This window comes from Macrosteles quadrilineatus, unplaced genomic scaffold (assembly GCF_028750875.1).
Source record: "Macrosteles quadrilineatus isolate MER2022 unplaced genomic scaffold, UCM_ALF_1.0 Scaffold_1__1_contigs__length_201487025, whole genome shotgun sequence".
Lineage (NCBI taxonomy): Eukaryota > Metazoa > Arthropoda > Insecta > Hemiptera > Cicadellidae > Macrosteles > Macrosteles quadrilineatus.
Genome location: NW_026542594.1, coordinates 126,116,009 through 126,143,508, shown reverse-complemented (window position 1 = coordinate 126,143,508; position 27,500 = coordinate 126,116,009). Strand labels below are relative to the sequence as shown.

The following is a 27,500-nucleotide window of genomic DNA, read 5'->3' as shown; positions in this document are numbered from 1 at the left end:
AACTATTCTGAGACAAAATACTGTATTATTTTAGTTAAGATGGGCGGATTGATCTTAATTTATGTTGATAAAGTAATGGTGAAACAAGTAATTCAGTGGGAAGGATGAGCTTACATTAGCTTAATTAATATTTAATTTGCTAGTTAGTTTTTTTTTACTGAAGAGCTTCCGGAGATAGACCTAATGATCGACCCACTTTAAAGTATTTCATCCTAAATGATGGTTTTGTCATTTTTTGAAAAGTAAAATTTTACAGAGGAATATTTTCCCCCCATCTCATTACAGTGCCTCATGAGATTGTCTATGTTGATGTTGTAAGGATTAGTTAAATCTTACAAATATTTTTGTCATAAGTGTTTGGTTAGTATTTCATACATTTTCTTCAGGTTCTTCATATGATTTCATATTAGGCATATAAGATGAGATGCTTTAAAACCCTCTTTAGGCATGTTTCTTTCAAGTAAGTGGGTGACTCAGTCGGTAGTGAGCCATACTACAAATCCAAGGCAGCGATGTAGTTTTTGCAATACAAAACGTGGTGCCACTTAAATATTTATCAGTAAAGTTCATTCTTGCACTGTTCACCTCTTGCTTCGTTTGATAACAATAAACCGGCAATCCAATCTATTCTCCTTGCTTGGGAAAACGCAGATTTAATAGAGGCTGTCAACCTCTTTAATAAAGAAATATTGACACTACTATGGTGAAATTTAAATTACTGCAAGGGCGAATACAGTAGAGTCCCGCAAACTCGGCGTAATGTGGACTGGAAGGGTGCCCAGTTTGTGAAATGCCGGGTTATCGGGAACTAGGGTCAAAAATAAGAACAGTACAATTTTTAAGCTTTTTAACCAACTTTTTTATTTATATTTATATTACAAGTCAGTATTAAGTCATCAGATATAGTACAAAAAATCCTTGGTACGAGTTACGAATGATTTGACTTGAGCTGGCTTGAGTTAATGTTTAACTCGGACTCAAAAAATCACTAATTTTCTAATTTTCGATGGCCGAGTTATCCAGACTGCCGGGTTATCGAGTGCCGAGTTTGCGGGACTCTACTGTAGTGAGAATCCTATTCTGTGTCATGATCGACAATACTATGTTGTCACGCTGAACAGCAGACATTTGATTCTAACCAAGGTAAAGATTTCCTTAATCCTGTTGGTTTTATTTTTTAAGTTCATAAAATGTAGGCCTACATGAACATACAATGGATTCATAAACACTGGTTTACCCAAGTTACTTGTAGCAATTTTGTTTAACATCATGGTTCATAACAAAAATAGAAAACTAGTAAGTAGAGGCACCCAAACTTAGAGCGAGAGTCAAATGAAGCAGTACCCAAAATTGACCAGTACATAAAACAAATAGACCAGGCATAATGACACTGCAGCAACAACGCCAGGTGCACATTTCTGAGCAAGTTATTACAAAATTATTAAACAAATTAAGTGATTAAAGATCAACTAGATTTTTATTATATTATAATATCATAATAATTATCATATTATCTGTACATTTAAAGTTTAACCGGAAATTTAACCCTTTGGAGACCAACCGGTACTTTTAACAATTTCTGTAATGTTATAGAAAAAATACTATATTTTTTTAAAAGCAGCCCTCTTTCACATTTCTTGCATGCTATTCTTGATTTAAAAAAAAATATAATAATAGTTTTTTAAACTTTCGATACATTGGAAGTTAATCTTTTTAGCACAAAATATAAACTTCTGAAAAATCGGTAGTTGGTCTCCTAAGGGTTAAAAAAGGGAGGTTAAAGTATTTTAAAATATTTATCAAGTTTTTCTGGTTCGGGTCAAAAGTGATCAAAGTGATAGTGGAAGCCGTCTGCTGTTTGCAGTGAAAATTCACAATGATCACAGGAGATTACCATGATGTTAACACAAATGCAGTAAGGTGGTCAAGACTTTCCTGCAATCACAGGATTTTGGAATCGTTTTTCAATCGAAAGTCGTAAAATTTTATGATTATCGAAAGATTTGTGTAATCGAGGACAGGAATTGATCCATCCACATTTTCACGGTTTAACCACAAAATCCACAACTGATCAGCTTGATATAGATTTGCTACACACTTTAGATGGACTATGATATTTTTATCGCAGCATTTAGAAAGAATGATGGGCTGTTAATTCACTCTGCCTTTTCAAATCCCCAACATATCTACAAGACCAGCCATTCTGATACAAGTGTTGTGCAAGCTGTTTTTAGTTTTTGATCATGTGTTTGAGCTTTTAGAAAATAGCTTTACTCATTTATTTCATACTCATATACTTTATACATGCCATAACCAGGCAAGGACGTAACACTGATACACTGATCCAAAATCATCTATCACCTTCATTTGTACTGAATAATCTGAAGAAACTTAAGGTAACAAAATAAGGTATAGCTCTCTGGACCAATCCTTAAAAATCATCATTTATACATCAGGAGAAGATCATGCATATCTGCACTGCATCACCAGGTAAGCAAGATTGAGAATGCTCTGGATTCCAGGAGGTTGTCCTAGGCACCTTTTTGATATCCAAGGTGTTTCTGATAGCACAACACTTCAAAGGCACAACGATTTCGTGAGCAGACGTATTGAGTCACTCTACAGATTGTGGAAGCAAGACTGACTTAAGGACGCCTCCAGAATAGGGTCTTCTCTCTTCTTCTCTGAAATCTGGTAGCAGAGAATCTTATGAAAGTGAGGTCCTTGCCAAGAGTATGCTGATAGGTTGGCTAACCGATGTTTGATCCTGTTTGCTGGAATCTCAGTCATGAGCTGCTCCTTCTGATGCTGCACTATATGTATTTTTCTTTAACTTTTCATTGCATTATTTCAAATTAAACTAAACTAGCCTACAACTAAAATGAAAAAGGAAAACTTCATAAATATTTAATGACATGCCTTAATGTTAAAAACCTTTATTACAAATTAAAAACACATAACCAACAATATATCTTCAAGTCAAAATTTGTTACTAAAACATTGTGATAAATCTATTAAAAATTACATGACAAACATAAAAGATCAAATTAAATATCTAAAATATATCACAAAATTTTAACAATATTTATAAATTATGTCTATCTAAAATAATAAGTAGGTAATATTTGAACAAATAACCAAAATAAAATCACTCAAGAAATAACACCACCAATTGACCAGGAATGCTGTTTCATGAATAGCCAATATTTAAGAAAAAAATATCAAGCATAGACTCTGCCCCCTTGGTTTAATATTGAAATGTTTTGCAATTTGAAAGTGGTTTTTATGTAAAAATAGAACAAATAACATTACCAGAACATATAACAAAATTTTGGTTGACAAAGAGAATGCAATTATTATTTATAGATAAAACACAACAATGCAGTTTTCAAACAAATGAACTGTGAGGATATGCAAATGGTTTACATGGGAGGGGGAAACATCCTTCAGATGGCATTTTGTTGGTGTTTTTCCTAAACTTACAAAAGCTCATATACTTTCTTATAACTATGTGATGATCTCTTATACATTTTCAACTAGGGAGGAGAACCACTATTTTATTATTGTTTGAATAGTAACACTATCAACAAGGATGATGTATTAAAATTACTTCTGGTATTTCAGTTTTGGGAAATCGTTTACCAAACTCAAAACTCCAAAATAATAGAATAAAAAGGTTCCCCAGGATATCTACGAGATTCCATAAAAGAAAATCTGTGACCATATCAAATTTTATATAATACGATAATTTTGTATATATATTTTTTCTGTTGTAAGAGGAAAAATTACATAATTTTTGTTTCAACTGACGAATTTATACTATTGAATGTATAACTTATACAGAGTAAAGCGGTTTGGCATTTCATTCATGCAGTAGCAAAGCTGTTTGTTGAAGAGAAGAGAGTGGCTCTAGTTTGTATGTAACAACGGGAGGTTTGTATTCGTCCGATGTTTTATTAGGTCATAATGCAGTGAACTCGAGAAGTGTTTATTTTCTAAACACATGCATGCTTTTATACCCTATTAGGGTTTTTTACGTTTGCCTCGGGTCTTCTTTGTTGACGGAACACATTTACCCAAATTATAACTGAGAATGCTGTGTGAAATATTGTCCATCAAGGGAACCGTGAATTGCAAACAAAAGGCAAGCTGCACAGCAATAATCAAGTGAGGGATAAACAATACACATCACAAAATGAACATCCTTCAAATGTCTATGGCAAAAGAAAACAATATTAATACAAACTAGTGATGGGTCGGTACTGGTACCGGTTCCTAGCTAAAATTGATTCTCAGTTCTCGGTTCCAGGTACATTGGTACCTTATGTCTTAATTTAAACAATAATATGATCATCTCAAAGTAATATGATAATAGTCGTATTCTGAGATCACTGCAAAATCCGAAATATCTTTCTCAATTACTGAAACATTATCACTGTTTTTCACGATCCCGGCAAGATCATGAACATCTTCAGCTGCCGTGTAGACATCATCGTTTTACAGATGGCGGCAAGATCATGAAAATATCCCGCGGCCGTGTAGACATCATCATCATCTTCCACGATTGCAGCAACATCATAAACATCACTCACGGTCGTGTAGACGTCATCATCGTCTCCCGCCATCATTGCAAAATCATAAACATCTCCTCCAGCCGTGTAGACATCATCACGAACTCCCGTGGTCACGGAATCATCGTCTGCGATCGCGGCAAAATCATGAACATCTCTTGTGGCCAAGTAGACGTCATCATCGTCTCCCGGGATCGCGGTAACGTTATCGTAGTCATCCGCGGAAACATCATCATTGACTCCCGCAGTCACGGAAACGTCGTCGTGTAGACGTCATCATCGTCTCCCGTGATCGCGGCAAAATCATGAACTTTTGAACGTGAAGTTCAAAAGCGGAACCAAAATTTGACGTGTAGTACCGACCTTCACTAAGACAAACCTATAATTTTTTTAGATAAACAACCGCCACTATTTCTTCTATTCAACCAACAGCCCACGACACCAAGAATTTATAAGAAATGTAGGTAATGTCCTCCGCCTTGGATAATACCATATATTGATTTCCTACCAAATGACACATTTGAAAAACAAACTCGGACCGTCAACTATACAGTGAAAAAACTATTTTCCTCAAAAACCTTTGTAGCCAAAAATGATCACCAGCTGAAAAGGAAGTGTCATTAGTCTAAGCCATACCTGCACTGTAGCAACTCCCTTCTCCGGGTTCTGACCAAGGACCGTAGTACACAGTGTCGTCGTCAAAGTTGACAGCCCTTACAGAGAAGGAGTAAGTGTGGTGAGGCCCCCCAGAGTTGCAGTCCTCCACTGGAACCAATGACTGATTTCCTGAAAAATAATTTTAAATTAAAACTAATTTTCACAACAAAGATCTTCAGTGACATCACTTTGTTCATTGTGTGAGAAAGTAAGCTATCATGTGAAGACTGAAAGTAAACTGTGCAGTTGTAAAGCTTATGATTAGCTTGGCATGTGTTCTTACTTTTGAACTTTTTGAACCACGACCCTTCAAAGTTTACGATTTTCAAATTGGATACATTGACGATAAGCGAAAACAATTTGAATTCATTAATCAGAGGTTAGGATCCAAAATAACCCTGGTTAACTTATCACAGAGCATTTTTACAAAAGGTAACATTTGAAATGAATGAATTACAATGAGAAATAATGGAAAGTGAACTGAAAAATAAATGTTTTTCTTACTTTTGAGCTTTTTGAACCACGACCCTTCAAAGTTTACGATTTTCAAATTGGATACATTGACGATAAGTGAAAACAATTTGAATTCTTTAATCAGAGGTTAGGATCCTAAATAGCCCTGGTTAACTTCACAGAGCTATTTTTACAAAATGTAACATTTGAAATGAATGAATTACAATGAGAAATAATGGAAAGTGAACTGAAAAATAAATGTATGTACTGTACAGTATATATACATCTTTAAAATAATTGTCTCTGTCAGTAATATGGTGCATTAGGTTAGGTTATGTTATAAGAGAATCAACAGGAACTGATCATGAATGAGATGTCATAAATATAGCTGTAGCAAAAAAACTTTAAAATTCCAAACATAATTTTCTCTACTTACTATAACGGTTAGTAATTTTTTGCAGTGCATGGTGTAAAAATGGTGTAGGGTAAAAATTCTGAGACATGCAAGGGATAAAAGCTATTGACAAAACATAGTCATGCGCTGGAAAAATGACGAAGTTTGAAAATCATTTAAGAGCTCACTTTATTGCTTTTAAATGTATAATAAACATAATATAAATTATTAGGTTATTAGTCAAAGACCCTGGATTGGATAACTAATTAAAAAGTTGAATCAAAACACTGATTCCATACAATCATTATACACGTTTGGTTTAACTTAACCATAACTATCTCTTTGTCAGAATGATGGCTAAGTTTTGTTGCCTAGAAATTGCTATTAAAGCCAATCATTATCAAACATATTCATATGTTTAATTCATGCTTTTTTATTTGCGTTTATTAAGTTGAGAATATCCCCAATGCCATTTAGATCAAATCATTTTCTTAACCTTGAGAAACCAAGGTTAAGAAATTAACCTTATGAATTTACCTTATGAAGGTTGGGTTAAGGTTAGTAATAAGCAGATTAGTAATCTGCTTAGTAAGTGAGCTTCCTTAGTTTCACCAGATTCTATTACTATGTTGGAGGCATAACATTACTATTTATACAAGGACAACACAAAACATCTATTAGACAACACATGTTCATGCATAACATAGTCATAGTATGTTTTGCATTCATGTTTTATATGTTTCCCCCACCAACCTGAGGTTCGAAAAATCCGTTCAGAGCATTCTCCTGCAAAAAGACATATGGTTACAGTGACCACTGAAAAGGTTAACGTCTGTCCACAAAGTGATTCATTTTAAGTTGTCTAAAACCAAAAATATTTTACATAATTAGGAGCTTTTTATTTAAGACCCACTATATTGTTTAAGATATACTTCTTTGAGAAATATACAGGTGGGCGAGTACTCAACTTTCGGGGTAATTACTAGACTTTTTTGAAATACTAGACCTCGAGTCGAGTAGTTATAAAAAGTACCACTTCAACATTTTCTACACCCAACAAACAACCATCCATATCATGGTTCTTCAGAGCTAGCAAGAAGACTACTTTCCTACAACATTAGGTCTCGATAACGATACGGTAAGTTAAACAAATGTATTGAATTAATCTATTGAGTTTAAGTAGTAGATACTCAACAAGGGAGTCTCGTGATTAGTAAAGCATAGGCAGATGATTCTTGAGGATATTATGAAGACCAGTATTAGATTTAGTTTGAATTGCCATCAAAATATTTTATACAAAAATATATTAATTCAACAAATAAATACGGTAATTTTTTATTTTAATGAGTAGATGTCACCAGAAAAGCGGTCGGTATTGGTGTTTAGTTTTTGAAGCCGATGAGTAACTGCAAGGAGCATCAATGCATCGGAATGACGCAATCTCATTGGGTCTTGGCAGAAAGTTCAGTTCCACTTCAGTGCAGTGTTGCCAGATGGACGATAATTTTTATACTTTTACAACTGTGGTATGGTGGCGTAGTCGTATAGTGGCGTAAACAAAGTATAAGTATTTACTTTCCCAAATTAACTAGGTACACATTATTTTATAATGAGTTTATATAAACATGATTTAAATTAGTCAAACTATTAACTTTTGTTTACGAATTAAAAGTTATAGCAATTTTATAATATAATAATTTGGCCAACATTCACCATAATGGTGTAATGATAAATATGCAACGTCAGCCCTGCAAAACAGCTGTTTAATGGGGTAAAAAACAGAAGAAGAATCAGCAGAACGGCTAGAGAGAAAGAGAGATGGCTTAACAACAACCAAAATGGAGTGATATGTCAACGTCAGTCTTGAAGGTTTTTACTTTAAAGTGAACTTGCAACTTCTACAACCAACAGGCAACCTGCACCAATCCAAATTAAACCAAATGCTCAAAGCAGGCCTAATGCCCTGATTATGCAAATGATGCTTTTTACTGTGCATAATGAGCTTGAAAATATTTTGAAAAGACAAAACACCAAACAGGATTGGGTTGGTTCCATTCTGATTTTAGTGACATGATGGAGGACAGTGTCGAAGTACCAACTTATTGTTGTTAAGTTTTATAAATGAAGCAGACGAAACTATCACGCTAATAGAATCATTAAAGATGAGGGTACATGACCTTCTTAAGAAAGGAGACCAAATTGCAGAACCAGAACTAAAACAAACCGTGATGAAGCAAAACATTGCTGAATTAGTAAAACTAATTGAAGAATTAAATCCAATTTATGCAGTTTTAAAGACTGTTACTGTTGAATGCCCAGCTTTTGCAATATCCCTTGTTTTGTTCCTGATGACAACAAAGTCTATAGGTTAATGTTCCTCAGTGGTGACAACCAGTGGATCTTTTGATTGATTGATGAAAGTATTGACATCAAACAAGTCCTCAGGGGTTTGATGAAAAAGTTCCAGAGTGGCTTGTCGGACCCAGTTGATAATCCACATATACAATTATCTGTGTGTTTCATTGATAGAAACAAAGCAATTTGTGGGATAATATTACAAGTTAAAAATGAAAACAGAATAAAACTGCTTCATTGCGACAGCATTATTTCCAAAATAGCAGCGAGAACAAGCGATAAGTCATACAAGTTCGATAAACACAACAAGTTAGATGATGCTGCTCTATCTGTGCATCTGCACTGGGTTTAGCAATGTTAAGAGATATAGTGATAAATCAAGTAGCAACCACAGGATCTATCTAAGTTGTGCATTTTTCCTAGTCAAGTAGTACAGCCACAATATTTATTTTTTTGGCTTTTAGTCTGTGAGAGGTCTCACATAAAGGTGCCCTATGATATTCCAGTTTTAGTTGGCATTAATCCCCAAGAAATCTATGTGATTGACAACAAACAATTGATATTGCTACATTCAAAGAAATATCATGTGATTTTGCCGTGGATTCGTAGTCTATGGCGCTATGCTACCAAGTGAAGCACAGACACACCCATGGTTTATAGGAATTTTAATAATCTAATCAGACTTACAGTATTCAGTTTATGGCTTGCTTCATAACTATTTTATCACAGAGATTGGAAATGAATGTGGTGCATGAAAAACTTCAAAAGTTTGATTTTAAACTGCCACCAACATTAAGCCTCTATTCTTCAAAGCATATGTTATAATATGGTTTACCTGTGCAGTTCAGAACTTCTGTTAGGTTGTGCTCATCACCAATCACTTTATTGAGAACTTCGTATTTATCTAACAGTCCAGCTGCGTATATCGGAGGCTTCCACAGAACTTCTACTTGAGACGAGTTGACAAACTTCACCATAGGCCTGTCCATTTTGCCAGGTACTGAAAACGTATGATTTGTGAGAATTAAGAAATATTGTTCTAGGGTTTCTAGTCTTACAAGGTAAGACCAAAATGTTAGTTTTCCAAATAATAATGTTTCTATTTTTTACAGCAGGTAATGAGGCTTGTTTAATGATTTAGGCATAGGAATGTTGTCATGTGTTCAGAGATTATTTGTTTTGTACCTGACTCCAGTTATAAGATGCCTATCTCTAGCAGTAGCTTACTAGACATTTTGTTTTTCGCCTCACGTGATTTATTACTGTACAGCGATTAGCAAAGGTGTTGTTAATCGTTAAAAGTTTGAGGAAGCTGTGATTTTAAACTGAACTGAACCAAGGTTAATGGCTTGAAAATATCATGATTGCATAATATTGTATTTTGCTGACTTTAACATTCAAATTATGACATTGATGTATATTTGTAGGTATTAAAGTGTTTGTATAGGCCTGTCATATATTTTTACACAATGTTGGATTAACCATGGATTCCAGTTATCTGTAGTCTCCGTCCCCCCAACTACCCCGGATAATCGAAGTGCTACTCTAACTCTCAATCAACCAGTTCTTATAAGAAACATTTGTAAAATTAAAAATGCTGACAATTATTGGGTTGTTTATTCTAGAATTATTAAATAACATACATTCAGTTAGAAATGAGCTACCAGAAACAATACATTTCTACCACAGGTATGAAACTTGCAATGAAATCAAGTTAAATCAAAAGTATTATCATCAAGAAGTAAATAAAACAAACTATGAACAGCAAGCATAAATGACAAACAATTAGAATGATGTCATTTAATATCAGAGCTGATGATGAATTGAATTAGTACTTCAGTAGACACTTACTTCCAATTTTCGTGCGAGCTTGAAGAGGTGTTGATCGTTGGGAACAGGCTACGGTGCACGCTTGTACAGAAACATTGTATACAACATAACTGTCCAGGTTTCTCAACCGAACCTATTAAATAACAAAACCATTAGTTTGGGTTGATAATACTATTCAGTGATATTTACAACAAAAATAGGTTATTAATAAAACAATAATTCGATCAACACATATATACAACATAAGGGGGGATGGTGTGGGGTATAAGAGACAAATCTTTCAATTTTTCAGAGGGGAGAAAGACTACAGAAGATATTTTTGACTCGATTGTGAGGTTTAACATATTCTACAAAACAATCAAGCAGAACAACAATTATTACGAGCAGAGAATAGTAAGGAAACTTTCCAGAGAGATAGAGATTTGAGGTTTGACACCAATACAAAATGCAATTAGTGTTTTAATTTGTACTAAAGGACACTAGAGGGTGCCTCTACCTCAAGCCGCGTTCTGAGCTGCCGTGCCGTTTTTACACAGTGTCTTATGGGAGAGATGAGATGGAATGATGAGTGTGGACATTCACGCGACGTCAAATGGCGTATTCGCTATTCATTTAAAACAAAATATAAGAATTTTTATCCACTATGTACAGAGACTAGCTACAAAGTAAAAAAGCTTTTTTCGTACTATATATAATCCTAATTTAACTTGGTTTTTCTTGGTACAGACACAAATAGCAGGATGAAATATTTATATCCTAAATGGGTTTAAACATTCAAAGACTTTAAAAATAGAAAAGAGTATAAAATAACCACCTTTTAAAGAAAGCTTGGAAAACCAACCTTTGAATAATGTAGTGGTTTGTGAAAACCAACTTTTTAGCAATGCTTGAATGATATTCTTTTATTTAACTTGACTCAAGCCGAGCTCATCATTCATAACAAAAAAATTGCACTATGATGATGAGCTTTTGGACTAATATTGTCAATCCTTATTCGATTTAAAGAACGACAGCTGCATCCATTGATGGAAGATTACTGATTACATCTTCATTATGATTTATTCATATTTGATCAACATTTATTTAGTTTTTGTATTTGAAAAAAAAAAATTACAGTAGCCTACCATGATGACTTTTTTTGGCAAAACACAATTTATCTACTTCTTTCAATTTCTCCGGTTGAATTATCTTTTGTTTCTTTTCTGTTAAAATAACTGTTGACCCAGTATCAAATGTAAACAGATTAGATCCTGAAAGAGTAGGACTAAAGATGTTAATGTTCTTAAATACAATTTTTCATCTAGACGATACTCTTTTTTTCTAATATCTGTCGTATATTACAGATTTCAACATCATTACCTAATATTATTTGCAGGGGTGTGCGAATAACGATTTTCAACCTCGACCGAACCGCGCTTTTTAAAAATCTTCGAGCTTGAGCTTTTTTGAGCTGAGCGTTTTCTAACCTCAACTTAACTGAATTATTAAGCCAAATTTTATTTTCTAAATATGTTAGTCTGACCTACCGTACTAGGCTAATTGAAAACGTAGAACTAAAACATAGACAACACTCTAAACAAACAATCTTTCATTTCATCCGTGTTTATTTAAATCTTCAAAACTCGATATAATTTCTCTTGTACTAATTATTCTTACTAAATTTTAAAACTGACAAGGTGTTACAGGCAATGGTCTTTCTAGACAATTTTGTTTTACTTTCAATCTTGTACACTTGAGATAGGGTCTTTGTAGCTTTTAAGTCTCGCTAAATTGAAGAACTGATCCGGTCAACAGTAAGCAAGAGACGCGACTAAATTCTAAAATTAAATATAGGCTAAATAACACGAAAAACAAAATACTGTAATGCTTGTAACATTCTGAGGTGGAATATCCGGAGCTAAACACAATTAATTAAATTAATCTGTGGCGGCATATCCGGAGCTAAACACAATTAGTTAAATTAATCTGTGGCGGCATATCCGGAGCTAAACACAATTAATTAAATTAATAGTAGCAGTGGTTGAGGTTAAGTGGATAATGGCAGCAATAGTTGCTTGCACTAAACTGGAGCTACAACTGAAGGTAGCACTGAATGAGAGAATTCAGAGACATTGGCGACCATATGTACTAGGGGAATAGTATGGGAACTATGGGCTGAATAGGGGATTGTGGGATTGTAATAAAGCGTCTCGATTTTCTAGCAGAGGTGCCATGCCAGTGCTACTTCCAGTTGTCTAATTTCAATTTCTAGCTCAGTGAATGCTCGCTATGGTAACAGCGCATGTTTTCAGTCTTCGGATATTCCATTTCGTAAAAGCAAAAGCGGTTCCCTGATTCTGTTTACTTAACAGACTTGGGGACGATAAATAACTGAGAGTGCATGATAATTTTGGACTGGTCATGAACTATGTCGGTTGTCTGATTCAGAATTTTTAAACATGGATCGAATCAATACAAACAACAAAACATTGACCTTTGCAACTTCCGGCTTAAATATGAGAGTTTTTACTGTGCATTGTCACTATTCATAGTTTGTTGACTAATTGTTATTCCCAACTTTTTATATGAAGATGTTGTCTAAATCAAAGCCAAACAGAACTATCAAATACTGTAAACCAACTGTATTGCCCAAACTTTGATTGTCAAATATGTGACTTACGGTGACTTACGTGACCCTTGACTAAAATCTGGGACTTCTATGACTTCTGTGACTGGTAAACACCCTGTTGTCTTAATTTATTTATATATATATACAACTTCCATCTACTTCTAGTGATCCCACCCTAAGATAATCGAGTTCTACTATTTACAAGAAAATCACGATTGCTTTCGGTTTTGTAAAGAGTTGGAGTTTATTTACGTGGATACGATAAGAAACTGGAAGTTACGGTAATTTTAAGCCGTGCGAGGTGACGCTGGTTTCCTGATCGAGTTTTGTTTCACGAAAACAAACTGTCTACTCTGAGACTGAGACATGAATTACGTGTCTCAACAACATTTGCTTCTAGGAAAAAATAGATGCATAAACAACGTAGAATCATGAAAACTTTGTTCTAAATCACAACACAAATTACGTGTATTTTTACTTCCTATTAAAAGCTTGGCTCGAACATCTGAGCTTTTTTAAAATACCTTGAGCCGAGCTGAATGATGGAAAGCTTGAACAAAAAGCTCGAAGGTTTGCGTACTCGCACACCCCTAATTATTTGTGAGTATACCCTTGTATTGTATTGTAACCTCCAGTTTTAAAATAAGACATTGTAAATTATGTAGGCCTATAATGTATTGAGGTTAGGATACGAACTCTACATAAAACTTAAGTTACAATTAGTAGACAACAATTTTATTTAAATATAATTTTTAGGGGTAAACTAAAAAAAACATAAAACTGACTTAAAACAGTAACCAAAACCGAACCGATAAAATCAGCAACTGATCTAACACTAATTACAATCCATGCATAGTAGTATAAACTAATTGTGTCTTTGGGCATTAACAATTAATTAATTAAACTTTAATGGGTAAATATAAAAATTATGACTTTGATCAGAGCTTAGTAAAATTTTGTAATAACTACATAGTAATTTTGAAGTCAAATTAATAGTTTGAGCCACTTTACCTGTTTGATGGGGTTCTGCTGACTGCCTTCCACCTTCTGAGACAGACCGTTGTAATGTACCAGATAGTAGCGCAATACTCCGTTCATGGAGAGAGGAGGAGACCACTGGACCAGCATGGAGGTGTTGGTGACTTCTGACAGTGAAACATTCTGTGGCGGCATATCCGGAGCTAAACACAAACATTACACATTACTTGACGAACAAAAGGGTTCATCTTCAATCATAATTTCTTCAAAGGCCGAGTTCTTAATTACACAACCCCTTGAATTTTTGTTGTATTTTTTTTATAAAGATGAAGTTGTAAATAATGCTAAAACTATGTCTCTTTCTACAAAAATTACAAATCATATTCGTGCACCTACCATTACAATATAGTCAACACAATAACATAGCTCGAGAAGAGACTCTCAAATTCCCCATCTCTATCACTGTTCTTTATGTGAAAGATTTTTGTATGCTGGTATGAAACTTTGCAACCACCTTCCCTCTCAAATCAAATTGGCTGAAGAAATTCATATGAAAGGAGTATTTGAGTTGTTATGTCTCTATCCAGTTAAGGAATTGTTCAGTTTCCAATAATACCATCTAATAAGTTTATTTATGGAATATCACAATAAATTAATTATCTTACATTTTCCTGACAAATGAAACTATTATTTCATTTCAATAATCTCAAATGCAACTAAAGAATCAATATTGTAGTAGACTCTCGCTCATCCGGACTAATGTGGCTGACGTCCGGTCCAAATTACGATAAATCCGCACTATCGACAGTTGAGCAAATACAGTAGCCAACTGTATATAGCCGTTTTTTTAAATTTTTTTCCAGGTCCTCAGTATTGATGCAATTCCACCAGTAATAGTTTTTACAGCCGTGTTATCTTAGTTTTTGATTAACCAAGGTAGTCTCGGACCCGTTTAGCTTGGATAATCGGACTTCTACTGTACTGTGCGGCTAAAAAAAATCACGATTGCCGATCCGGACTAGCGGGAGTCCGGACAAGGCCGATCTGGTTGAGCGAGAGTCTACTGTATTTTATACGAGTGATGCTAGGCAACCATTTTGATGAATTCATCTATGAGACATTTCAAGAACTTTAAGTGCAATTAGAGAACATGCTAAATTATTGATGGGTTTTGCTAACAATGACACAACAGCAATACAACTTACCAGCTTCCAATGTTGTGTTGTACTGGCGGTCGCTCCACTGACCAATACTGTGCTTGGTGATCACAGCTACCATGACCATGTAGGTGGTATAGGGTGTTAGATCTGTCACATTCCCTCGAATTGCAAGTCCCTCTGCTATGGTGGTGTTCTTAGCTTCAACTGCAATCACGAGTCTCGGATAAGAATTAAGAATCAAAAGTTTTATTGCCATTGACCTTTATAAATAATTAGTAATATACAAGAGTTAAGGCCGATACTGGTACTCAACAGCAATGGAGGAATGTTAAAATAGAAATTTGCATGAAAGAACAATGCATATTTGCTTTCCTAACACACAAAACATCGTGCATTTTCAACTTAAGAAGTAGACAGTTCAATGTCAAGACAAACTGCAAGCATCTTAATGACATGAAATTATTGTACTGGTTCTAGTGTGCATGAGTTATAGTGGCCATAGACACACATACAGATACAGTGTGTTAAGTCCTGGAACAGCTTAATATTGTTTTAACCAACATAGATACGGTGGTACAGTTTTGTATCTGGATATTTATCATAAAAACCTACCTTTTTAGGCAATTATAAATTTTCCTCTCCTCCAGTGGGACGGCCCACAAGATGTTAGAAGAAAATCTTTAATGTAAGCATAGGTTGATATGCACATCAAATTTAAGATTCAAAATGGCAGATTCAATGCATTTTTTAACGTCAGTTTGTTCAATGTCTGTTTCAGTTCAAATTTGCAGCATTGTATTTTACTAGTAAAGACCTTTAGTTTGATGTGCATATCAACCTATGCTAACATAAAGATTTTCTTAACAAATATATAAATAACAATATTTATACGTTATTCCTTGGGGTTGATTTAGCAGGAAATAATTTTACAAACATAGAGATTTGCTATTTGATATTCATTACACAAATTAAGTACCAACATATCTTATTCAAAACATGATACAAACCTTTGCACTTTGTGTTGTGGGGTGAAACAATCGGACAGTAATATATCTGGAAACCTGTGACCACTCCAATACGATCCGAGCACTCCAGTTTCCAACCAACCTCAATGAAAGTAGGACCAACTCGGTTAATCCATATGGTTTTCATTTTGCCCAGGACTGTAACAAATATGACTATATTGAAGTATGAAAATTAAAATACCTGGTTGTAAATTTAAGAACTTGAGAAATATCAATTGAACTTTGTAAATATTACCAATTATATTACCATGGAAATGGAGATGGAAATAGATTAGTGTGTAAAATGGAGAGAGATGTCTTCTTTTGAACTGTCGTTACTGTCTAAGACCAGCTGTTTCTCAAGCCAGCACTATTTATCAAATATCCTAATAAAGGACAGCAGGGTTCAGTTTCTAACCACCAATTTGTAACTTTTCTCAGGATCAAATTGTTAGGGGAGCACGATAACCATTCAGCTACCCAGATATCGAATGAGAGACAATTCTGGGGGGGGGGGGGGGGGTGAGGATGTGTCCATTGCTGGAGACAACAATGGAGAAAACATAAACAAACATGACCCATATCGGTCAACATTTACATATTTTTACTTGCAACAATCAAATATGAAAACTTGACAAAAATGTGTTATGTTTACATATTTGCATGAAATTCGGTACCGTATGGAATAAATAGAAATTTTCAGGTATTTCACAATGTTGCATTCTTTAGGTAGTATTATAAATTAGGGATGGACGAGATTGGATTTTTAGTTCGAGACGAGACGAGACGAGATTTTTTATTTCTCATAAAATTTCGAGACGAGATCGAGACGAGATTTCTCTTCTCATACACAACGGGAAATGCACGTTCAAAATTTTTACCTGATTTTGTAACATTGTTAGATGACTGTTTAAATACTAAAATAATGATAATAGGCAAGAATATTTACAATCTTTCATTAAATAACATCAGAATAACATTTTTTTATTAATCACGCCTAACTTATTAAAAATGCCTACGATTAGGAAACATGGTGATATCAGTTAGGATAGAGTTCAACTTATCCTAAAATAAAATAAATCATAAAATAAAAGCAATATTAATTTTTATAAAATAGTTACTTGTTTTGACTTTTTTATAGTAATAAAACATTCCTCACACTGCTTACACTTAACAAAACTTCTCAAATGTTATTAAAGTAATATTATTAAAATAATGAAAGTAATATTTACATTAAAAGAATTAAAGTAATATTTACATTAAAAGAATTAAAGTAATATTTACATTAAAAGAATTAAAGTAATATTTACATTAAAAGAATTAAAGTAATATTTACATTAAAAGAATTAATTAAATAAGAACGCCTTCGAAAAGGAAACGCAACTACAACACGCTCCTGTATTGCGGGTATTGCATTGACTTTCTGCAGGCGTTTTTAATTTTTTTTTTTTTTTTATTCTCGTCTCGATAAAAATCTCGGCCAAAAAGTAATCTCGTCTCGTGTAACGAGATTGAAAATTTCCCGAAATTTCGAGACTTGACCATCCCTATTATAAATATTATTATCTTGTTGATTGGGCTTCCTAGTCAAGCGACAATGAGTAGTAAAGGACCTTGATGTGGTACTGGTGTACTTACTCCTGTTGTGGATGACTGTACAGGATGCCCAGACCATTCCACTACTCTCAGTCTCAGTGTTGGCGGAGATGGCGAACTGATAGATCTTCTCATCAGGGACTGTGATGTTCTTGATGGTAACATCCTTGGATACCCACGTCCAATTCAGAGTACCCTACGAGTCAAGCGGATATATTAGAAACTGCTCATGTAAGTATTGGAGATCTGCAGGATAGCAGATGGGAAACTACTTTGACCTAGGACTTTTGGGATGGGGAAATACAGCATAATGTGATACAGTAATTTTATCCTGCATTTGTAAACAAAATTGTAATAAGTGTGCTTTCAAGGTTGTTTTAGAGCAATTTACACATTAAAGTATAAAAAAGTATCTGATAAATATTAAAGATAGTAATAAAAAAATATATCAATTTAAACATGCATATTAATATTCCAATAATCTTTTTCTTCATGTTTTGGTAATCTTGGACCTCATGGTAACAGAATTTTACAAAATATTAAATTTAAACACACAACTAGTGATGGTCGGATCCGGTTTTGATGGATCCGATTTTTCCCCGATTTTTTTGCTAACATAAAGCTGTCTGTATCCATGAACAAGACCAGTTTTTCCCGATTTTTTACCAACACAAAGCTGTCTGTATCCATGTACGCTCATCCGGACTAAAGTGGCGGACGTCCAGTCCGGATTACGAAAAATCCGGACTATTGAGGGTCGAGCAAATACACAGTACTGTATATAGCCGTTTTTTCATTTTAGTTCCAGGTCCACAGTAATGATAGCTGGGCATATGCACTTCCACTGGTAAAAATGTTTTCCAAACCGGTAATAATAACCGGTAGTAATGTTTACACCGGTAATAATTTTTACCACCATGTTATCCGGTTAATTTCAAGTCTCTAGCTCATCGGGAACTTTGTTTAAAATTTATATCAAAATTTGTAGGAAAGCGAGCTAATAAAAACAAGCCCATGGGGCGTAGCCCAAGGGAAATATCACAAATTAAATGATATAATATTGCATTGTCATCCATTTTTGAGCTACCTTTCAAGTTTCAGGTCTCTAGCTAATCGGGAAGTATCAAAATTTGCAAGAAAGCGAGTTAATAAGAACAAGCCCATGGGGCATAGCTCAAGGGAAATATAATTAAATGATATAATATTGCACTGTCTTCCATTTGAGAGCTATGTTACAAGTTTCAAGTCTCTACCTCATTGGAAAGATAGTATAAAATTGATTGCAAAATTTGTACCGGACAAGAAAGCGAGCTAATAAAAACGTTTTAAATTAGGAATTCTTCTGGGAACATTTCCCTGGCTTGCTGCCGCACTTGTCCTGGCGTTCTGTTTTAGTTTTAACTAGTCATGAAATTTTAAACTTCAGGTTCCTTTTTGACATTCCACACCACTTATTTAAACTCGTAATATATTTTCTCTTACATTACAGACAAATAAAAATCTTAGAATGTTAACAAAATAAACTAACCTCAATAATACAGTATATAAAATAATTAGAATGAAAGGGTTAATTTAATTATAACAACAACTTACAGTGCATTGGTAAGGCCTGTCCTTTTTGTTGTCGCACCAGAAGATGGTATAGTTTGAGATCGGCTGCGTGGTGATAGGTGGCTTCCAAGACAGCTCGTAAATATGATGATCGAATGCGATTTTAGTGAACGATAACGGCTCAGCTAAACCTATTCAATCACATATCATTGAATTGAGGATGAAAAATAAGTAACATGACGATGTAAACCAAATTTTCACATCGAGAACCTTGGAATTTCCATGAAACCTATCCCCTACTAGATTAAGCCTAAAGTGTTTAAGTCATAATCATAGAAACTGTTATTGAAAATAATACGGCTTCAATTTTATATGTGAGGCGAACATGAAAACAAGAGGTAAGATTTAATTACCGGTATGCGGGTTTTATGGAGGGACGGCCGTAGTTAATGAATTTTAGCTTGCTTGCTCAAATAAGTGTCGGATAGATAGTTTGGTTTAAATACGATTAAGATCTTAATCACTCTGATTTTTATGGTTTTGAATTAATCTTTTTTGAGTTTGGATGCTTATAACGGTAACACAAATCTCTTTCTTATTTTGGACTTAACAAGATTTAATGTTATGTTTATTTTCATGATTTTTTATTGCTGATCATATACATTCTAAATGGATATAATTAGGACTGTCTAGTAAATGGCTAAGAATAGTCTCTGATGAAGCGAGATGTTTTCATAGCCTTGGGATGGCTGTCTAACACAAAATATGTAAAATAATACTATTTGGTTATTTTTTTCCCTTGCACTGTAATGTTTGTGCAAACGATGTAAAAAAATTATATTGGATAAATATTTGGTTAAAGAAACATTTAACAGCACTTACTGGGGATTGGGGAATGATTAGTAAAAAGGACCAAATCAGAAAACAGGTGACAAGGAAAATGTCAAGAGGTCGAGGTACTGAAAAATGTATACGTAAACGTTTTAACGGATATAATCAAATAATAAAAAAGGAAAAACAAACAAATAAAAAAACATGTCCATAGGCCACAAAAATTATCAATGGACTTAATGGTTTTTGTTCAAAATACAATGTTACAAAAACCATAAAAGAACAAAAAAAACCTAGAGTATAAACCGTCAGTACAGTAAGTAAGGGGTATTGGCATGCTGAATGTTGGAATAGGACAAGTCCAAACTCACTTTTACTGAGTTGTGATGGTGATGGTACAAAGACTTCAGAATAGTCTTCCGATTCTCCTTCGATATTAGTAGAAATGATCCTGAAGCGGTAACTGTTCATACTGAGTCCTCTGAACTTGGCATAGGCTGATGTTGTCTCGTTCGCATCCAAATTCCTGAAACACAATATTCATATGTTTTCATCTTTCCATTTTAACAATATTGAAATAAAAAATGTGCAAAATCCATATTAGACACAAAAACACTACAGTACATAAATTCAAATATGATGAATTTACCTAAAGCTGGTGAACTACTAATCTTCATTTTTATAAAAATAATTAAGCTACAGAAATATATTATTACAAAGGGTTAGAAAAGGGTAGGAAAATTTTGCATCTTCAACTTAAAAGGTAAAAAAAGGAAGATCAAACTTCAACAGGTACCAAATAAATAGCCAGAATTTGACCCGAGTGACAATACTAACCGTGGTACGCCGTCTTCTTCAACAGTGACTTTATACTTGAAATGATCACCATTGTAGAGATATTCGGGGATGTTTTGCCAGTAGACATACACATCTCTGCTAGTGGGGCTGACTGTCGTTACCTCAAAACTCCCAATATCTGTTTTAGGAGCAGCTCCAGGAACTGAAAATGACCATCATATTAGAGTGGCTTGAAAACAGAACCGTAAAATAACAGTGTTCCGGTTCAGAGGACCCAAAAAATATTGTTTATGCAATAAATCCATATCCAGAGTACCTTAACACAGACAGGCATTCATTTTCGTGCCTCATTCGAGTGCGATTTTCGGTAAACTCATAAGAGTGTTTTGTAGAAAATTTAATTCCTGACCATGAAATTTCTTTCAAAGCTTTGCTAGCTCTTACCGTTTTTGACCTAAAATCATTTGAAAAAACCGTGTTTTTCTTAAAAAAAGGGGGTGAAAAATTCAAATTTTGAACTGCCATAACTTTTGATAGGAATGACATAGATATCTCTAGTTTGCGCCATTCTTTTTCTTTTTTCATGCCCTCAAATTTTATATGTCAAAAGGTGTACCTTGCAATTAAAAAATTGTAAGTTAAGAGTAGGGGGAGAAAAGGGGTGAATGGGAACTTCACATTAAATTCACAATAATTGTGGCCCCTATGTCAATAGAATATGATTCCCCCAAAACTGCATATTTCTATCTATTGCAGTTTTTACATAAAAAAAGAAGCAAGTTAAAAAAAAAACACCCTGTATAGACCAGTGCATTCTAACCCCTGATACCCAACGCTATTTCAGATATTTCACCATTCAATGATATTATCAATCAAGGTCTAGTTTCTTTCAACCATGGAAATACAATAAATAACAATAAACAATAAAAAGTCCCAAGCGACCTATACCTAATTACTATAAGTCTGTGTTTGCTTGTTTCCACATGTTTTAGATTATGGGAACAAAAAAACAAAAAACATAGCCTAATTGTATGATCATATAACCATATAGAAAAAAATCTTAAACTAGTGTCCAAAACAAGTTATAGAGTATTCTAAAATAAACAATCGTCTCCATTCATAAAATACAGATATCTTATCTCTGTGCAGGCATTCAAGGATGTAGCAGTAACTAATAATATGAGTTCATGAGGTCAATGTTCTGCTGATAAGACACAACTGTATCAAAATATTGCTTCCTTTCCCTTCTAAGGCTTACTGATAAAATGCCCCTACTCTACTATTGTAGTCCCTGTTAGCAAACACAATTGAACCTTTACTTTCACAATGTAGTACTGATAACTGTTGCAAGGTCTTTCTATAAGGGCAAAGTTGTATTTGATGTTTTGCATTGCTATTTATTGTAAAGCTATACAGAAGACTATTGAAATTGGTGGGCCAAGCAAATAAATTTGAATTATCAAGAGTTTGATTTATCAGGAGAAAAATAAACCATAAGAATTATAGAGAGTTCTACTGTACAACTTCTGACTTGACTCCACCACTTTCTACTGCTGCGATCACTTCTTTTTTCCGCAATAGAAATGGATTTGTATTTATGCTTGGGTTCCATGATAAAACAACAAATAATTTAGCTTCAGCCATGGTTCCACACTACAAAAGGCTTCAACGAAAAAAAAAAAAAAGTTGAAAGTTTTGATTTATTGGGTGTTTAAATTACCAAGAGCCCAAGAGCGGACTGTATATGCTAATTTGACACCATCGCAGGGGAGGATAATGTTATTCCCTTAATCTCGGGAGAGGTTTCAATCCTAGGGGACGGGTGCCGCTGGAGTTAATTTGACAATAAATGTAAAATTCATAACAAAACTACCTGCATGACCACGGCTCTATTTTATTACTGCGTTAAGGACGGGAAAGAAGTACCTAGACTCCTAGGTAAAAAAACCAATCTATATTGAAATTTAGGGCAGTTAAACAAACTATTTTTTCTGGAGCAAAGGCAGTTAATCTAGGGTCGTTTAGGAGAAAATCTAACTGTATTATTCTAGAATATAAATATACTGAGTACATACTTGTTGGCTTTGTCTTGATGGTCAGGGTGGCTGGTTGTGACCACATATCTTCCCCTAGGGCCAAGGGAGAACGCATGAACACTCTCAGGTCATATATACTGTTGGCATACTTAAGCCCTGTGATGTTGACCTGGTGAGTTGCATTCTTTATGTTATAAGTCATGTTCACCACCTGTAAAACAAAATACACTGTTTACAAACCGGCTTAATAGCTTTTGACAAAGTTGTCAAACTATAAGCATCTCAATTTCAATGTTCTTAAAAATTATTTTTTGTTGTTGCTAGGTACTACTCAAGATTTTATCAACATTTATTTTAAATTAAAAAAGCACAATTTTCTAAACTCAGACACTCGACAATGTTACTTTGATTACAAATAAAAAATTACATATTGATCTTTTCAAATGGTGCGTTGGACAGAACTAATTTTTCACCAGTTAAACTCATAAATTCTTTTTGAAATAATTGTGTGAATGATTTTCCAAGTGCATACAGGTGTAAAATACAACCATCAATATCATTGACTAGCCAAATCGGGTCCTTTCCCTAATGTTCTGGTTGAGGTCTAATGTAGCATACTTTTTCCCAAATGAATTATGTTCTTTAAGGGGGATCGGCCCAGCCCGCCTATCTATATCATGTTAATTTCGTCAACTAAAGGTACATTTTTCTAAAAAAGTTTTAGAGTTAGGGATCTAACTTTGATGTTACTAAAAAGAGTGTATGTAAATGGGTAATTACAGCAGGTCCCTTTTCAAAAATATTAATGGGGTAATTTTTAAATTTGTTTTTAAAACAGCTGTTTTATTGATTTTAAAAATAATTTACGAAGTTTAATAAATATTTTATAAACTGTAGCCCATATCAAAATATTATTAATGGAAAAATTGCAGAAAGACATGATTAAAAATGATAAAAAATCATTATCTTTTTTAGTTTGGGATGTAAACAATTTTAAATAAATAAATATTCAAATAAAATTAAAGTAACATCAAGGTTGGATCTCTAACTCTAATTATTAACATGGGATGGATATGCGGGTCCTCCTTAAACCCCCTTAAAATATTGGATGATTTTGGTTCCTCCAGAATGTTAACATAGTTTTAGGTAATTGCTTATTTAGATAGAATATCTGTTAATTGACTAGTGTCTTAAAACCATCATTAGATTGTTAAACTTACAAAAAGGCAACAAAGAGTTTTGCAAACTACAGTTATCATTGACAATAAGTGAAAATGTTGAGGTGATACATCTATAAAAACATTGTATATACTGACCGTCCAGTGATCTCTGGGATCCCACTCTGATTGGTATTCAACCTTCTGTTCAACTCCTGGAGGAAAGTTCTGCATAGGGAAGACCACAGACCATTGTATCAACACACTGCTGGAAGTCTTCTCTAGCATAGTCAGGTTAGCTGCCTTAGCAGGGATCACTGCAATACAATCACACAGTTAGGGTAATGGATACCAATGTGAAATCAAGTAGCCTACTTAAAACAAATCTACAGATGTATCTGCTACATACTATGACCACTTTGGGGTTCTTTGTATTGATTTGAAAGCAACATATCTAATCAAACAGGATGCCTAAACAGGTCCCCGAAATAAAAAATGGACTTTTCTGTCAAATTTTGCTGAGAAGAATAATCAAGAGTAGGTAATTCCTTTGGTGATTCTCAAGGCAAAATTCTGATCATCCCTCGCGGCAATATAGACATCATAATCGTCTCCCGCGATTGCAACAAAAGGTTAATCATCTCCCGCGGTTGTGTAAACATCATTATCGTCTCCCACGTTTGCGTAGACATCGTAAATGTCTCCTGCGATTGCAACAAAATGTTAATCATCCTTCCCGGTCGAGTAGACATCATCATTAACGGCTCACGGGGTCATGAAAATGTCACTGTTGTCATGCCCGATCGCAGTTTATTTTCAATCTCCTGCGGTCATGGATACGTTTTCATCACCATCTGTGATCGGGGCAAAATCCTGAATATCTCCTGCTATTTTGTAGACATCATCATCGTTTCCCGCTGTCACGGAAACATTATCACAGTCTTCCGCGATCGCGGCAAAACCCTGGCATCTCTTGCGGTCGTGTCATCACTAACGTCTACCGCGATTACAGAAATGTTATCGACGTCATTCATGTATGCACTAAAAGCGTTAATATATCAACTGCACATTCTACCCAAAATATTTAAGGAGAAATCCCATACATTTGATGGCCAGCCCAAAATTAAGTATGATTCCCCGTTTTCCCGGCTGGCAGACACCCTGCAGTGTAGTAAGATACCACCAAAATTGTCCAACGTAACAACATACTTGATTGCTCGAATGTTAGTTACATACCATAAGCATAATGATGAAACCTAGTTCTCTGAGTCTTGACTCCGAACCTATTTTCTCCAGTCATTAAAAAAGAATAATATTCATAAGGCTGTCTGTATGGTGTTGAAGTTGTTTGGTCGTAAAAGCAGTAGTTCTTCCCATTAACATCCGTCTCATCTGGACATGGAAACTTTAACCTGAAATAAAATGCAATTCTTTAATACATTATTTATGAGTAAATCATGGTCGTAATTCCTTTATTCAAGAGATAACATGACCTAAGTGAATGGTGTCATACAGTTAAATATTAACTAATAAATTAATCTAAAATAAACTACTTTATTTCTTTTTTGACGGGTTAAGAACAACAATTTTTATCTTTTGAAATTTAGCACTGTCCCAGAGTGAGTGTTCTACAAGTCCATCAAAACCATTTTAAAATGTGAACTATAAACTAAAAGCATTTTGACTATTTTTTTTTTCAACTAAAATATTTACCACAAGTTTACTTCTCCCTACAATAGATTTTGTTAAGGATAAATCACTTTTTAATCTAAATTAGTGTAAAATAGGCGGTTAGAACTGATTTATAAGGGCTTAACTCAGTTTTTATACTAATCAAACGGAACAGACTTCTGACTATATTCAGATAGTCGGTTTATCAGCAAAAGAGCAGGAAGTCTAACCGAGGAAAAGTGTTTAACTCTGGATAGTAGAGATATTGGTGGAAAGTTTTCGATCAAAGAAATGTTATTACATTTGTAATCTACAAACACATATAAGATTAATTTAAAAGGCTTTAAACATTGTTCGACGTGAATTCTGAACTTTCTACAGATTATTTTATCAGAATCTTATTTGCAGAAAAGCTGAAAAACACTCTAATACCAAGCTGCTTAGGGATTTAGAGTTTTCTGACATTACGTATAGTTACTTATTCCCTTTACAGTCACTGATAAATGCAAGTTAGCAAGTATCAGCCGAGGAGCTCCAAATAAGCGTGTATTAAGTACGAAGGTTGCTGCTGGGTATACTATATCTAAAAGTATTGAGTAAACTTACCTTCCCCCTGCTCTACCTGGAAGTTGGTATACCAGTGTGTACTTGGTCTTGACAAAGTTGTTAGGCGTGACCCACGTACAATTCAAGTTATCCCAGTTATGGGATACACATGAGAAGTTCTTTACAAATTCTGGTTCAACTGTAATAAAAATTAATTGTAATACTTGATGTGCGAGTATTTTTTTAATAGGCTCATAAAAATTAAAATTTAGATTTTTTGGCATATATAGTATTAGCGAATTCAGAATGCTGATGGAGGCCAGGTCAAGTCCCGTCGCACACACGCACCCCCACACTCATGGGCGCAAGGTACAGGGTAAGTTGCTCGGCCGATGAATAGCTGGGGTGGCCCAACCTTTAAATCTCCCCGCCTCACCGAATACTCCACTTAAAAGCAGAAGTGTAATAAATAATCATTATTTGAGAAAATAGTAGATACTGTATTGTTAGTTATCATAATACAAACAATTGTGTGTTTGTCCTATGTTAATCGACCGATTTTAAGTATTGTAACAAACTATTTATCATTAATTTAATTTAATTAAAATTAAAATATTTTTATTTTGATTGGTTGAGTAAATAGAATATTTAACGGACGGTCCTAATCTCCTACGCCTGTGTGTGCCTCCATCGACATTCCAAATTTGCTAATAGGTACTATAATTATAAATTATTTATGGCAAAAGTAGTAATGGCAGTAAGTCAAAGTTATTGAATTTCACCTTCAACTGAGCAAGGTGGCTTTACCAGTATTATTAAAAACAATTTATGAAAATTGCTTATTTTTATTTAAAAAATGGGAACAACTAACTTTGGATTGAAGAATGACAATCAAACTTTTGTCTATTATTATCAAAACGATGTATATAAATTGCTCTATGAGTAGTACAAGTTCTTATTCAGTATTTTTTAAACTACATGAGTGAAAGCATTCCACTTTTAAAGTTTTCATCGAGAATAAAAGATTGACGATAAGCAATCAATTTAATTGAGCACTGAAACCATCACTGGTAGCAAGAGAGGCCTAAATGACATAGCTACAACAGTTGATTCTCTGATAAAACCTAATCCCATTTAACTACATATTTATCGTCTACTTAAGTATTGTTGTACCAAATTGGATAAAAGTATGGTGTCAATTTAGTTTACAGTGATTTTAGACATTTATTTATATCTACACTCAGTAGAACTATCTTTTTTACAAAAAGATGCACCAAAACCAACCTGACTAAGGTACTTGAACA

General features: G+C 34.2%; 1 protein-coding gene across 2 annotated transcripts in view; it reads right to left on the bottom strand.

The window, feature by feature from the left end:
• Positions 1-27,500, bottom strand: part of LOC128984481 (cytokine receptor-like) — a 54,253-nt gene that overhangs the window by 13,108 nt on the left and 13,645 nt on the right. The window contains exons 4-18 of one of the 2 annotated variants that reach the window (XM_054403810.1): positions 26,257-26,395; positions 25,216-25,391; positions 24,139-24,296; positions 22,862-23,033; positions 20,826-20,988; positions 20,360-20,514; positions 19,200-19,348; positions 17,649-17,802; positions 16,014-16,169; positions 15,052-15,210; positions 13,880-14,049; positions 10,282-10,393; positions 9,266-9,430; positions 6,829-6,861; positions 5,208-5,357 (exon numbers count right to left, since the gene is read on the bottom strand). In XM_054403810.1, the coding sequence (XP_054259785.1) occupies positions 5,208-5,357; positions 6,829-6,861; positions 9,266-9,430; positions 10,282-10,393; positions 13,880-14,049; positions 15,052-15,210; positions 16,014-16,169; positions 17,649-17,802; positions 19,200-19,348; positions 20,360-20,514; positions 20,826-20,988; positions 22,862-23,033; positions 24,139-24,296; positions 25,216-25,391; positions 26,257-26,395 (2,211 nt within the window). The remainder of the gene's footprint in view (positions 1-5,207; positions 5,358-6,828; positions 6,862-9,265; positions 9,431-10,281; positions 10,394-13,879; positions 14,050-15,051; positions 15,211-16,013; positions 16,170-17,648; positions 17,803-19,199; positions 19,349-20,359; positions 20,515-20,825; positions 20,989-22,861; positions 23,034-24,138; positions 24,297-25,215; positions 25,392-26,256; positions 26,396-27,500) is intronic. The other variant, XM_054403816.1, reaches the window with a different exon arrangement.